Source organism: Ranitomeya imitator, chromosome 1, assembly GCF_032444005.1.
Source record: "Ranitomeya imitator isolate aRanImi1 chromosome 1, aRanImi1.pri, whole genome shotgun sequence".
NCBI lineage: Eukaryota > Metazoa > Chordata > Amphibia > Anura > Dendrobatidae > Ranitomeya > Ranitomeya imitator.
This window is the reverse complement of record NC_091282.1, coordinates 1219843286-1219859071: the sequence shown is the minus strand read 5'-3', so window position 1 is coordinate 1219859071 and position 15786 is coordinate 1219843286. Positions and strand designations below refer to the sequence as shown.

The following is a 15786-nucleotide window of genomic DNA, read 5'->3' as shown; positions in this document are numbered from 1 at the left end:
AACTACCCGGATATTAACTGGGAAACAGAAACCTGTGAAACCCATAAAGGCAACAGGTTTCTGCTAATAACCAAGAAAAATTATCTTTCACAATTGGTGCAGAATCCAACCAGAGGAGCAGCACTTTTAGACCTAATACTATCTAATAGACCTGACAGAATAACAAATCTGCAGGTGGTCGGGCATCTAGGAAATAGCGACCACAATATTGTACAGTTTCACCTGTCTTTCACTAGGGGGACTTGTCAGGGAGTCACAAAAACACTGAACTTTAGGAAGGCAAAGTTTGACCAGCTTAGAGATGCCCTTAATCTGGTAGACTGGGACAATGTCCTCAGAAATAAGAATACAGATAATAAATGGGAAATGTTTAAGAACATCCTAAATAGGCACTGTAAGCGGTTTATACCTTGTGGGAATAAAAGGACTAGAAATAGGAAAAACCCAATGTGGCTAAACAAAGAAGTAAGACAGGCAATTAACAGTAAAAAGAAAGCATTTGCACTACTAAAGCAGGATGGCACCATTGAAGCTCTAAAAAACTATAGGGAGAAAAATACTTTATCTAAAAAACTAATTAAAGCTGCCAAAAAGGAAACAGAGAAGCACATTGCTAAGGAGAGTAAAACTAATCTTCAACTATATCAATAGTAAAAGAATAAAAACTGAAAATGTAGGCCCCTTAAAAAATAGTGAGGAAAGAATGGTTGTAGATGACGAGGAAAAAGCTAACATATTAAACACCTTCTTCTCCACGGTATTCACGGTGGAAAATGAAATGCTAGGTGAAATCCCAAGAAACAATGAAAACCCTATATTAAGGGTCACCAATCTAACCCAAGAAGAGGTGCGAAACCGGCTAAATAAGATTAAAATAGATAAATCTCCGGGTCCGGATGGCATACACCCACGAGTACTAAGAGAACTAAGTAATGTAATAGATAAACCATTATTTCTTATTTTTAGGGACTCTATAGCGACAGGGTCTGTTCCGCAGGACTGGCGCATAGCAAATGTGGTGCCAATATTCAAAAAGGGCTCTAAAAGTGAACCTGGAAATTATAGACCAGTAAGTCTAACCTCTATTGTTGGTAAAATATTTGAAGGGTTTCTGAGGGATGTTATTCTGGATTATCTCAATGAGAATAACTGTTTAACTCCATATCAGCATGGGTTTATGAGAAATCGCTCCTGTCAAACCAATCTAATCAGTTTTTATGAAGAGGTAAGCTATAGGCTGGACCACGGTGAGTCATTGGACGTGGTATATCTCGATTTTTCCAAAGCGTTTGATACCGTGCCGCACAAGAGGTTGGTACACAAAATGAGAATGCTTGGTCTGGGGGAAAATGTGTGTAAATGGGTTAGTAACTGGCTTAGTGATAGAAAGCAGAGGGTGGTTATAAATGGTATAGTCTCTAACTGGGTCGCTGTGACCAGTGGGGACCGCAGGGGTCAGTATTGGTACCTGTTATCTTCAACATATTCATTAATGATCTGGTAGAAGGTTTACACAGTAAAATATCGATATTTGCAGATGATACAAAACTATGTAAAGCAGTTAATACAAGAGAAGATAGTATTCTGCTACAGATGGATCTGGATAAGTTGGAAACTTGGGCTGAAAGGTGGCAGATGAGGTTTAACAATGTTAAATGTAAGGTTATACACATGGGAAGAAGGAATCAATATCACCATTACACACTGAACGGGAAACCACTGGGTAAATCTGACAGGGAGAAGGACTTGGGGATCCTAGTTAATGATAAACTTACCTGGAGCAGCCAGTGCCAGGCAGCAGCTGCCAAGGCAAACAGGATCATGGGGTGCATTAAAAGAGTTCTGGATACACATGATGAGAGCATTATACTGCCTCTGTACAAATCCCTAGTTAGACCGCACATGGAATACTGTGTCCAGTTTTGGGCACCGGTGCTCAGGAAGGATATAATGGAACTAGAGAGAGTACAAAGGAGGGCAACAAAATTATTAAAGGGGATGGGAGAACTACAATACCCAGATAGATTAGCGAAATTAGGATTATTTAGTCTAGAAAAAAGACGACTGAGGGGCGATCTAATAACCATGTATAAGTATATAAGGGGACAATACAAATATCTCGCTGAGGATCTGTTTATACCAAGGAAGGTGACGGGCACAAGGGGGCATTCTTTGCGTCTGGAGGAGAGAAGGTTTTTCCACCAACATAGAAGAGGATTCTTTACTGTTAGGGCAGTGAGAATCTGGAATTGCTTGCCTGAGGAGGTGGTGATGGCGAACTCAGTCGAGGGGTTCAAGAGAGGCCTGGATGTCTTTCTGGAGCAGAACAATATTGTATCATACAATTAGGTTCTGTAAAAGGACGTAAATCTGGGGATTTATTATGATGGAATATAGGCTGAACTGGATGGACAAATGTCTTTTTTCGGCCTTACTAACTATGTTACTATGTTACTATGATGAGCACTTTCAACCCCCAAGTACTTCACAGACGTTTATAATGTAGAGCCGTAAAAAAAAATAATTTTTTTTCACAAAAATGATCTTTTCGCCCCCAATTTTTTATTTTCCCAAGGGTAACAGGACAAATTGGACACCAAAAGTTGTTGTTCAATCTTTCCTGAGTACGCTGATACCCCATATATGGGGTTAAACCACTGTTTGAGCGCATGGCAGAGCTCGGAAGGGAAGGAGAGCCGTTTGACTTTTCAATGCAAAATTGGCTGGAATTGAGATCGGAACCCATGTCGCATTTGTAGAGCCCCTGATGTGCCTAAACAGTGGAAACCCCCCACAATTGACCCAATGTTGGAAAGAAGACCCCCTAAGGAACTTATCTAGATGTGTGGTGAGCACTTTTAACCCCCAATTGTTTCACTAAAGTTTAGAATGTAGAGCCGTGAAAATTAAAAAATCATTTTTTCTTTCCACAAAACAAACTTTTAGCCTGCAATTTTTTCCCCAAGGGAAACAGGAGAAATTGGACCACTAAAGTTGTTGGCCAATTTCTCCTGAGTACGCTGATACCCCATATGTGGGGGGGGAACCACTGTTTGGGCGCACGGCAAAGCTCAGAAGGGAAGGAGCGCCGTTTGGAAGGCAAACTTAGATGGATTGGTCTGCAAGCGTCATGTTGCATTTTCAGAGCCCTGATGTTCCTAAACAGTGGAAACCTCTCACAAGTGACCCCATTTTGTAAAAGAAGACCCCCTAAGAAACTTATCTAGATGTGTGGTCAGCACTTTTAACCCCAAAGTGTTTCACTACAGTTTATAACGCAGAGCCATGAAAATAAAAAATCTTTTTTTTCCACAAAAATTATTTTTTAGCCCCCGGTTTTGTATTTTCTCAAGGGTAACAGGAGAAATTGGACCCCAAAAGTTGTTTTCCAAATTGTCCTGAGTACGCTGATACCCCATATGTGGGGGTAAACCCCTGTGTGGGCGCACGGGAGAGCTCGGAAGGGAAGGAGCGCCGTTTTAGTTTTTCAACACAGAATTGGCTGGATATGAGATCGGACGCCATGTCGCGTTTGGAGAGCCCCTGATGTGCCTGAACAGTGGAAACCCCCCAATTATAACTGAAACCCTAATCCAAATACACCCCTAACCCTAATGCCAACCATAACCCTAACCACACCCCTAACCCTAATCCCAACCCTTATCCCAACCGTAAATGTAATCCAAACCCTAATTTTAGCCCCAACCCTAACTTTAGCCCCAACCCTAACCCTAGCCCTAACCCTAACCCTAATGGGAAAATGGAAATAAATACATTTTTTTAAATTTTATTATTTTTCCCAAACTAAGGGGGTGATGAAGGGGGGTTTGATTTACTTTTATAGCATTTTTTCGTCACACACTAAAAAACGCTTTTTATTGCAAAAAATAGTTTTTGCATCACCACATTTTGACAGCTATAATTTATCCATATTTTGGCCCACAGAGTAATTTGAGGTCTTGTTTTTTGCGGAATGAGTTGACATTTTAAGCGGTACCATGTTTATTTATATTGGTCTTTTGTTGTTTTTTTAATTTACAAAAATAAATGGATTTATTGGGAAATTTTTTTTTCCTTTATTATTATTATATATTTTTTTTTTGTACATTCTATTTTTTTTTTTTACTTTCTAACATTGTCCCAAGGTGGGACATCACTATATTAGATCAGATCGCTGATCTGACACTGCATAGCCCTGTGTGACAGGCAGTGCAGGAGGCTTTCCGGCGCCGGCTAGCCACCTCACTGCATGACCCGGAAGGAGTCCCGCGGCCATCTTGAATCCGGGGACTCCTTCCGGATCACCGGAACAATGCAATCGCATCACGCTGTTCCGGTGGGAGAGCGCAGGGAGCCCCCATCCCTGTGTGATGCCCCTCTATGTCACTGTCACTTTTGACAGCGGCATCAGAGGGGTTAAATGCGCCGATCGTGGGCATTGCTGCAGGGTGTCAGCTGTCATATACAGCTGACACCCGCACGTGATCGCCGCGGCGCTCAGCGTGAGGCCACGCGATCGTGCCACCATACTAGTAATGCGGTTTGCGGGAACTCAGTTACCGCAGAGCAGTACTAGTGCTGACCTTGTCAGGAAGGCGTTAAAAAACTCCCAGAATGGGGAACACTTAACTCTTTGATGTAGAAATTCAGGAGTGCCGGTGCTCGGGGCAACAGTTGCTTACCTTGTCCCTCAGGTCACACCAGTTCCTTTTCGTGCCTGTTTCTGCTTTTTGTGAATGTTGGATACCAATGAGATGTACCACAGAGCACGTAATAATCTATGGGTGACTAATTGAATTCGAAACATTTTTAAAGGCTTTTTGGAATTGTTTTATAACATCAAAATATATGATAGAGCTCGTGACGTGGTTGAGTAATTGAATGCAGAAAAATTCTTCAACACTTTCTGTGAGCGTTACACCAACGAAATGTATCAGAGAACACGTAATACTGTATAGGTGAGTAATTTAACCCAAAAATGCTTTTAAATATATTTCTGTGGTGTTAGAGATCCCTGAAATGTTTCCCATACCATGGAATACTGTATGGATGAGTAATTAAACCAAGAAAATAAAATTACACTTTTTGGAATTGTTTTGTAACACTGATTTGTACCACCGAGTTAGCAATACTTTATGGTGAGCAATTGAATCCAGAAAAAAATGTAGATGCTTTTTTGCAAATGTTTTATAACACCAACACGTTCCACAGAACATGTAATAGTACGTGGTTAAGTAATTGAATTCAGAATTTTGTTTCTATGCTTTTTGAGGGTGTTATATATCACAGAAACGTTGCAGAAACTAATACTCTATTGATAACAATATAGTCATTGTTTGCACCCCCCCAAAAAGAAATCTAGTCACACGAGGCACCTATATATTTAGCAATTGACTGTGAAGCACTCAGCCCTGCTTTCAGCTTTTATTCTACCACTCTCCCTGTGACAGGCGCCAAACATGCCAGGCGGGGATTCGAGTCTTAATCGAGCCCATCCGAGATGCTAGAGTAATATCCGAGTCTCACCGAGCACGTTCGCTCATTCCTACAGCTTAAGTGTAAGGTAGATAATACTGATGAGAGAGCATACTCGTTGCTCGGGTTTTCCTGAGCATGCTCAGGTGTCCTCCGAGTATTTTTGGCGTGCACATAGATTATGTTTACAGCTGCTGGACAGCCTGAATACATGTGGGGTATGCCTATTTGTTAGGGAATCCTCACATGGACTCATGCAGCTGCGGCAACAAAAACTATATCTCCGAGCACGCCAAATACTCAGAGGACACCCGAGCTGTGGGAAACCCAAGCAACGAGTATACTCGCTCATCACTAGATAAATATAAGGTCTGGGGCAGAGGAAATACAACATATAATTATGTTTTAAATGGTAAAACACTGCGTAAGACAATCACTCAAAAACAAACAACTACACTAAGTAAATAAATTATCAAGTCACCCCTGGATGCAGGCATGGACCCACACAACTATTCCTGGACCCATTGTCCTCTAATCTTCATATAATGGATGACAGTGCATTATGGAATGATAATGAAGCACGACATAATTATACTTAGATATCTATATACCACTGATAGCACTTTCTATAACAATAGTGTTCCTATGCCCCCCTTGGTCTTACATATGGGTATGTTGGTTTCATCCTGCAAATTTTATTCTTGTTGATGGCATTTTCCTTTCTTTGCAATATGTAGTTAACAAAAACATTTTGATATTTTATTTCCATATTGTAGTTGTGTCTCATAATAATAGGTTCTATCATTCCAGTGATTACACAACATCTGTTCATATCACTGAAAAACATTGGTGAACTGCAAACTCAACTCTAGTGACCAGCGTCAGGCAGCTGCCACCAAGACAAATCAAAACATGGGATTCATTAAAAGAAGTATAGTTGGTCCTGACAAAAAGCCTAGGTTTCCATCATCCCAGTCTTTAGTGGGGCCGTGCTGAGATACTGGGTGCAATCTTTGGGCTGCCATGTACAGTATACATTATGTTACTCCCCCAGGAACAATGTGTCGGAGTGTATTGAATCCAACGATCTGATGTCTATTTTATAGTGAGGTCTCTGCTTCATTACTACTAATCTATTCACAGACTCAAATCTGCTGTCACTAAATGCATTTCTCCCTATGATTTCTGGGTTTTGGGTTCTTTATAGGAAGCGTTCTTTGTAAATATTTATCCTATTTGTAAAGTTTGGAGAGTCCTTCTTACCTTTTCATGTCGCCATGTTATCCTCTGTAGAAACATAGTCAGCTGTCGATCTTCTCGTTCTGAGGGATTAAAGATACCCACAAAGGTCCGATAGTGGATGTATGAAGTATAGTTGTATTGTTTGTATTCTCTTTTTACCCAATTCACAATCTCTAGATTTTCAGGAATTTCTCCTTTCTCATTGAAGCGAAATAATTCATTGTAATGGTCGAGGAATTTGATCTTCTTTAGAAAAGTTTTGAGCTGAAAAAATAAGGAAACATTTAATTAAAAATCACCAATACCAATAATCTGGTACCCAAGAATCAATAACTATCAACCAGGAATGTAAGATATGTCTCCAATCAGCAAGATGCATGAGATTTCAATGCAGCAGGACCATTGGTATTTACCCTTAAGGACCCATAAGTCTTGAGGACAAAGCATTTTTTCCCATTTTTTATTACCATGTTCAGACCAACAGCTGTTAAATGGAATCTGTCACATGAAAAAATGCTATATCCCTGCAGGTATGGGGTAAATCTGTAGGTTAATAGCATTCTGAACCAGCCTGGCGCACTCACTTAGAACAACACTGCTGGGGGGAAATGAGATTTATTCCTTCCTGCAGCATTTGGCGCTCAGTCGTCATAAGGGCGGCACTGGCGTGGGTTCAGTCACCACTCTGTGTATATCTGTAACCGTGTCCCCGGTACTGACGGACACAAAGCCCTAATGATGAGCCTGCTATCAGTCAGTGTCGGGTGCGGTTACAACTGCCGTTTTTTATGCAAGAGCAGTGACTAAAATCTCGCCGATGTTGCCAGTTTCACTGAACGTAGACTGCTGCAAATAGGAATTAAGTTCATTCCCTCCCAGCATTGGGGCTCTTAATGACGGCACTGGGTAGGTTCACAATGCTATTGACCTGCATATTAACTCCATATCTGCAGGTTCATAGTATTATTTCGCCTTTAAACAGTCAAGGGTATATAGTGTACAGGTAGTACAGGGATCACCAGTGACGTTATACACAGGCGCTCTGTATATAGTGTACAGGTAGTACAGGGATCACCAGTGACAATATACACAGGAGCTATGTATATAGTGTACAGGTAGTACAGGGATCACCAGTGACATTATACACAGGAGCTATGTTTATAGCGTACAGGTAGTACAGGGATCACGAGTGACATTATACACAGGAGCTCTGTATATAGTGTACAGGTAATACAGTAATTCATCAAACACATTATTCACAGGAGCTCTGTCTATAATGCCAGTGTACAGGTAATACAGGGATCATTGGTGACATTGGTTATCCACCTCTCGTGTCTCCCCCTTTTCCTTATAGTTTGTACGCCTGCGAGCAGGGCCCTCATTCCTCTTGGTATCTATTTTGAACTGTGATTTCTGTTATGCTGTAATGTCTATTGTCTGTACAAGTCCCCTCTATAATTTGTAAAGCGTTGTGGAATACGTTGGTGCTATATAAATAAAATTATTATTATTATTATCATACACAGGAGCTTTGTATAGCGTCAGTGTACAGGTAAAACAGTGATCACCAGTGACATTATACACAGGAGCTCTGTATAGTGTCAGTGTTCAGGTAATACAGTGATCACCAGTGACATTATACACAGGAGCTCTTTAGATAGTGTATAGTGTACAGGTTATACACTGATCACCAGTGACATTATATACAGGAGCTCTGTATATAGTGTCAGTCTACAGGTAATACAGTGATCACCAGTGACATTATACACAGGAGCTCTGTATATAGTGTGTGTACAAGTAATACAGTGATTACCAGTGACATTATACACAGGAGCTCTGTATATAGTGTCAGTCTGTAGACTGTAATACAGTGATCACCAGTGACATTATACACAGGAGCTCTGTATAAAGTGTTAGTGTACAGGTAATACAGTGATCACCAGTGACATTATACACAGGAGCTCTGTATATAATGTCAGTGTACAAGTAATACAGTGATCACCACTGACATTATACACAGGAGCTTTGTATACTGTATATAGTGTCAGTCTACAGGTAATACAGTGATCACCAGTGACATTATACACAGGAGCTCTATATATAGTATCAGTGTTCAGGTAATACAGGGATCATTGGTGACATTATACACAGGAGCTCTGTATGTAGTGTCAGTGTACAGTTAATACAGGGATCACCAGTGACATTATACACAGGAGCTCTGTATATAGTGTCAGTGTACAGTTAATACAGGGATCACCAGTGACATTATACACAGGAGCTCTGTATATAGTGTCAGTGTACAGGTAATTCAGTGATCACCAGTGGTGTTATACACAACAGCTTTCAGTGTACTGGTAATACAGTGACATTACACACAGGAGATCTGTATATAGTATATAGTGTACAGGTAATACAGTGATCACCAGTGGCATTATACACAGAAGCTCTGTACAGTATATAGTGTCAGTGTACAGGTAATACAGTGATCAGCAGTGACATTATACACAATAGCTCTGTATATAGTGTCAGTGTACAGGTAATACAGTGATCACCAGTGACATGATACACAGGGCCTTTGTATACAGCATATAGTGTACAGGTAATACAATGATTACCTGTGACATTATACACAGGATCTCTGTATATAGTGTAAGTGTACCGGTAATAAGTGATTACCAGTGACTTTATACAGTGACTTATCAGTGACATCTGTAGTTTAAAGGTACCTTCACACTGAACAACTTAACAACGATAACGATAGCGATCCGTGACGTTGCAGCATCCTGGATAGCGATATCGTTGTGTTTGACACGCAGCAGCGATCTGGATCCTGCTGTGACATCGTTGGTCGGAGCTAGAAGTCCAGCACTTTATTTCGTTGCTGGATCTCCCGCAGACATCGCTGAATCGGCGTGTGTGACGCCGATCCAGCGATGTCTTCACTGGTAACCAGGGTAAATATCGGGTTACTAAGCGCAGGGCCGCACTTAGTAACCTGATGTTTACCCTGGTTACCAGTGTAAATGTAAAAAAAACCAAACACTACATACTTACATTCCGGTGTCTGTCGCATCCTCCGGCGTTCTGCTTCCCTGCACTGTGTAAGCGCCGGCCATAAAGCAGAGCGTTGACGTCACCGCTGTGCTCTGCTTTACGGCCAGCCAGCGCTGACACAGTGCAGGGAAGCAGAACGCCGGAGGATGCGACAGACACCGGAATGTAAGTATGTAGTGTTTTTTTTTTTTTTACATTTACACTGGTAACCAGGGCCCTGCGCTTAGTAACCCGATGTTTACCCTGGTTACCCGGGGACTTCGGCATCGTTGGTCGCTGTAGAGCTGACAGCTCTCCAGCGACCACACAGCGACGCTGCAGCGATCGGCATCGTTGTCTAGATCGCTGCAGCATCGCTTAGGCTACTTTCACACTAGCGTCGGAATTTGGCCCGTCGCATTGCGTCGGGCCGAGATTCCGACGCTAGCGTTGTTAGCGCCGCACAACGGGTGCAGCGGATGCATTTCTCCGGCGCATCCGCTGCCCCATTGTGAGGTGCGAAGAGGTGGGGGCGGAGTTCAGGCCGCGCATGTACGGTTGGAAAAAGCGGTCCGTCTGGAGCAAAAAACGTTACATTTAACGTTTTTTGCTCCCGGCGGTCCGCCACAACACGGCGCAACCGTCGCACGACGGTTGCGACGTGTGTCAACACGTCGCAATGCGTCGGTAATGTTACTCTATGGGGCAAACAACTTTGCAGGATGCGTTTTTTCCCCTAAACGACGCATTGCGACATATTAAAAAAAACGCTAGTGTGAAAGTAGCCTTAATGTGAAGGTACCTTTAGTCCTTCATCTTTGCTTTTCCTCTTTATCTGGTTCAGATCGCTATCACTTTTTCCTGCCAGGACTCATTTCTTCAGAAAGTAAAGGCCCCTTCACATTAAGCGACGCTGCAGCGATACCGACAACGATCCGGATCGCTGCAGCGTCGCTGTTTGGTCGCTGGAGAGCTGTCACACAGACCGCTCTCCAGCGACCAACGATGCCGGTAACCAGGGTAAACATCGGGTAACTAAGCGCAGGGCCGCGCTTAGTAACCCGATGTTTACCCTGGTTACCATCCTAAAAGTAAAAAAAACAAACAGTACATACTTACCTACCGCTGTCTGCCCCCGGCGCTCTGCTTCTCTGGTCTGGCTGTGAGCACAGTGGCCGGAAAGCAGAGCGGTGACGTCACCGCTCTGCTTTCCGGCTGACCGACGCTCACAGCCAGACCAGAGAAGCAGAGCGCCGGGGGCAGACAGCGGTAGGTAAGTATGTACTGTTTGTTTTTTTTACTTTTAGGATGGTAACCAGGGTAAACATCGGGTTACTAAGCGCGGCCCTGATGTTTACCCTGGTTACTAGGGTTGAGCGAAACGGGTCGTTCATTTTCAAAAGTCGCCGACTTTTGGCAAAGTCGGGTTTCATGAAACCCGACACTGTGCGGGGTCGGCCATGCGGTACGCGACTTTCGCGCCAAAGTCGCGTTTCAATGACGCGAAAAGCGCCATTTCTCTGCCAATGAAGGTGGACGCAGAGTGTGGGCAGCGTGATGACATAGGTCCTGGTCCCCACCATCTTAGAGAAGGGCATTGCAGTGATTGGCTTGCTGTCTGCGGCATCACAGGGGCTATAAAGGGGCGTTCCCGCCGACCGCCATGTTACTGCTGCTGATCTGAGCTTAGGGAGAGGTTGCTGCCGCTTCGTCAGAAGCAGGGATAACGTTAGGCAGGGTCCATTAACCCCCAAACCGCTTGTGCTGTAGCGATTTCCACTGTCCAACACCACCTTCGGTGTGCAGGGACAGTGGACGCTACATTTTTTTTTTTTCTTCAGCGCTGTAGCTCATTGGGCTGCCCTAGAAGGCTCCCTGATAGCTGCATTGCTGTGTGTACGCCGCTGTGCAAACCAACTGCTTTTTTCAAAGCACAAATCCTGTTGTTCCTTCCGTTTTGCACAGCTATCTTGTTTGTTTGTCCACACTTTTTATTTAATTTGTGCATCAGTCCACTCCTTATTGCTGCCTGCCATATCTGGCTGAGATTACTGCAGGGAGACAGTAATTGTAGGACAGTCCCTGTTTTTTTTTGTTTTTTTTTGTGGGAGATTAAGATTGACATTTCTGCTAGAGTGCCATCCCTGTCTGTGCCATCTCTCACTCAGTGGGCCATAGAAAGCCTATTTATTTTTTTGCTTGATTTGGGTTCCAAAATCTACCTGAAAAAATCAATAAATCAATCAGTGGGAGATAAATATTGGCCTCAGGGCTTGTGTGCCACTCCTGACTCCTGTGTGTGCCATCTCTCAGTCAGTGGGCCATAGAAAGCCTATTTATTTTTTTGCTTTATTTGGGTTCTAAATTCTACCTGAAAAAATCAATAAATCAATCAGTGGGAGATTAATATTGGCCTTTGGGCTTGTGTGCCAGTCCTAAGCGTGCCATCTCTCTCTCTCAGATAGTGGGCCATAGAAAGCCTATTTATTATTTTTTTTATTGGGTTTATAAATTTTCCCTGAAAAAAAAAAAAAAAGTGGGAGATTAATATTGGCCTCTGGGCTTGTGTGCCAGTCCTGAGCGTGCCATCTCTCTCACAAATAGTGGGCCATAGAAAGCCTATTTATTTTTTATTTTTTGGTTTTATAAATTCTCCCTGAAAAAAAAAGGGAGATTAATATTGGCCATTGGGCTTGTGTGCCAGTCCTGAGCGTGCCATCTCTCTCACAAATAGTGGGCCATAGAAAGCCTATTTATTTTTATTTTTTTGGTTTTATAAATTCTCCCTGAAAAAAAAAGGAGATTAATATTGGCCTTTGGGCTTGTGTGCCAGTCCTAAGCGTGCCATCTCTCTCTCTCAGATAGTGGGCCATAGAAAGCCTATTTATTATTTTTTTTATTGGGTTTATAAATTTTCCCTGGAAAAAAAAAAAAAAGTGGGAGATTAATATTGGCCTCTGGGCTTGTGTGCCACTCCTGACTCCTGTGTGCCATCTCTCAGTCAGTGGGCCATAGAAAGCCTATTTTTTGTTTTATTTGTTTTCTAAATTCTCCCTGAAAAAATCATTTTATTTTATTTGGTTTCTAAATTCTTCCTGAAAAAATCATTTTTTTTAATTATTTTTTTTTCTAAAGTCTCCCTGAAAAAAAAAAAAATCAAATCAGTGGGAGATTAATATTGCCCTTTCTGCTAGTGTGCCAGTCTTGACTCCTGGGTGTGCCATCTCTCTCTCTCTCTCCAATTGTGGGCCATAGAAAGCCTATTTATTTTTTTGCTTGATATGGGTTCCAAAATCTACCTGAAAAAATCACTACATCAATCATTGGGAGAACAATATTGGCCTCTGGGCTTGTGTGCCACTCCTGACTCCTGTGTGCGTCATCTCTCACTCAGTGGGCCATAGAAAGCCTATGTTTTGTTTTATTTGTTTTCTAAATTCTCCCTGAAGAAATCATTTTATTTTATTTGGTTTCTAAATTCTTCCTGAAAAAATCATTTTATTCTATTATTTTTTTTCTAAAGTCTCCCTGAAATAAAAATAAAAAATCAAATCAGTGGGAGATTAATATTGCCCTTTCTGCTTGTGTGCCAGTCTTGACTCCTGGGTGTGCCATCTCTCTCTCTCTCTCCAATTGTGGGCCATAGAAAGCCTATTATTTTTTTTGCTTGATTTGGGTTCCAAAATCTACCTGAAAAAATCACTACATCAATCATTGGGAGAACAATATTGGCCTCTGGGCTTGTGTGCCACTCCTGACTCCTGTGTGCGTCATCTCTCACTCAGTGGGCCATAGAAAGCCTATTTTTTGTTTTGTTTGTTTTCTAAATTATCCCTGAAAAAATCATTTTATTTTATTTGGTTTCTAAATTCTTCCTGAAAAAAAATCATTTTTTTAAATTATTTTTTTTTCTAAAGTCTCCCTGAAAAAAAAAAAAAAAAATCAGTGGGAGATTAATATTGCCCTTTCTGCTTGTGTGCCAGTCTTGACTCCTGGGTGTGCCATCTCTCTCTCTCTCTCCAATTGTGGGCCATAGAAAGCCTATTATTTTTTTAGCTTGATTTGGGTTCCAAAATCTACCTGAAAAAATCACTACATCAATCACTGGGAGAACAATATTGGCCTCTGGGCTTGTGTGCCACTCCTGACTCCTGTGTGCGTCATCTCTCACTCAGTGGGCCATAGAAAGCCTATTTTTTGTTTTATTTGTTTTCTAAATTCTCCCTGAAAAAATCATTTTATTTTATTTGGTTTCTAAATTCTTCCTGAAAAAATCATTTTTTTTTATTTATTTTTTTTTCTAAAGTCTCCCTGAAAAAAAAAAAATCAAATCAGTGGGAGATTAATATTGCCCTTTCTGCTTGTGTGCCAGTCTTGACTCCTGGGTGTGCCATCTCTCTCTCTCTCTCCAATTGTGGGCCATAGAAAGCCTATTATTTTTTTTGCTTGATTTGGGTTCCAAAATCTACCTGAAAAAATCACTACATCAATCATTGGGAGAACAATATTGGCCTCTGGGCTTGTGTGCCACTCCTGACTCCTGTGTGCGTCATCTCTCACTCAGTGGGCCATAGAAAGCCTATTTTTTGTTTTATTTGTTTTCTAAATTCTCCCTGAAAAAATCATTTTATTTTATTTGGTTTCTAAATTCTTCCTGAAAAAATCATTTTATTCTATTATTTTTTTTTCTAAAGTCTCCCTGAAAAAAAAAAAAAAATCAGTGGGAGATTAATATTGCCCTTTCTGCTTGTGTGCCAGTCTTGACTCCTGGGTGTGCCATCTCTCTCTCTCTCTCTCCAATTGTGGGCCATAGAAAGCCTATTATTTTTTTTGCTTGATTTGGGTTCCAAAATCTACCTGAAAAAATCACTACATCAATCAATGGGAGAAAAATATTGGCCTCTGGGCTTGTGTGCCACTGACTCCTGTGTGTGGCATCTCTCACTCAGTGGGGCCATAGAAAGCCTTTTTTTATTTGGTTTCTAAATTGTCATTGGAAAAATCATTTTATGTTATTTGGTTTCTAAATTCTTCCTGAAGAAATCATTTTATTTTATTTTGTTTCTAAAGTCTCCCTGAAAAAAAAAAAAATAAATAAAAAAAAACAGTGGGAGATTAATATTTACATTTGTGCTTCAGTGACAGTCCTGCGTGTGTGGCATCTCTCTCATTTGGTGCCACCAAAAACAGAATGTGTAACATTGTGCCTGATTTTCGTTGTGGTCTCACCCACCTGTAAAGGGGTAGCTAAATCATACTGAAGTTATAGCTCACCGTGTAAGTTGTGTGACAGCAACAAATACCGTTAGTTTGGTTACGTTTTTAAAACAATGAGGAAGTCTGGTGGAAGAGGTCGTGGCCGGGGGCGTTCATTGTCAGCTGGTAATGAGGGTAGTGGTAGTGGTGGAGCATCAGGTGGTCGTGGGAAAAAAAATATTGCACCTAAGTCTGGAGCTGTGGAGCCAGGTTCGTCGTCTGGCTACACAAGGCCTCGAACGCTCCCTTTTCTGGGAGTAGGAAAACCACTTTTAAAGCCGGAGCAGCAAGAGCAAGTTTTGGCTTATCTTGCTGACTCAGCCTCTAGCTCTTTTGCCTCCTCTCGTGAAACTGGTAAAAGTAAAAGCAGCGCGTCGTTAGTGGATGTTCACGGTCAGGGACAAGTCGCTTCCTTGTCCTCTTCAGCAAAAACAACAACAGAGAAGAATGCAGCAGGCGACACAACGGGTTACTCCATGGAGCTCTTTACACATACCGTCCCTGGCTTAGAAAGTGAAGCAGTTAACAGTCCATGCCCATTACAAGTTGAATCTGACATGGAGTGCACTGATGCACAGCCACAGCCAGACTACTATGCTGGTCCTTTGACTCAGACCACAACATTGCCCTCGCAGGGTAATGATCAAGAATCAGACCCTGATGAGACTATGTTGCCCCATCACGAACGCTATACCACCGACCGACACGGTGACACAGACGAAGTTGCACACGAGCTACAAGAAGAGGTAATAGATGACCCAGTTCTTGACCCCGATTGGC

The 15786-nt window shown here is 42.0% G+C and overlaps 1 protein-coding gene across 1 annotated transcript in view; it reads right to left on the bottom strand.

Moving 5' to 3' along the window:
• The window catches only part of LOC138657338 (vomeronasal type-2 receptor 1-like), a 134989-nt gene that overhangs the window by 51231 nt on the left and 67972 nt on the right, over positions 1-15786 (bottom strand). Inside the window, exon 2 of the mRNA XM_069745075.1 lies at positions 6739-6981. Coding sequence (XP_069601176.1) covers positions 6739-6981 — 243 coding nt within the window. The remainder of the gene's footprint in view (positions 1-6738; positions 6982-15786) is intronic.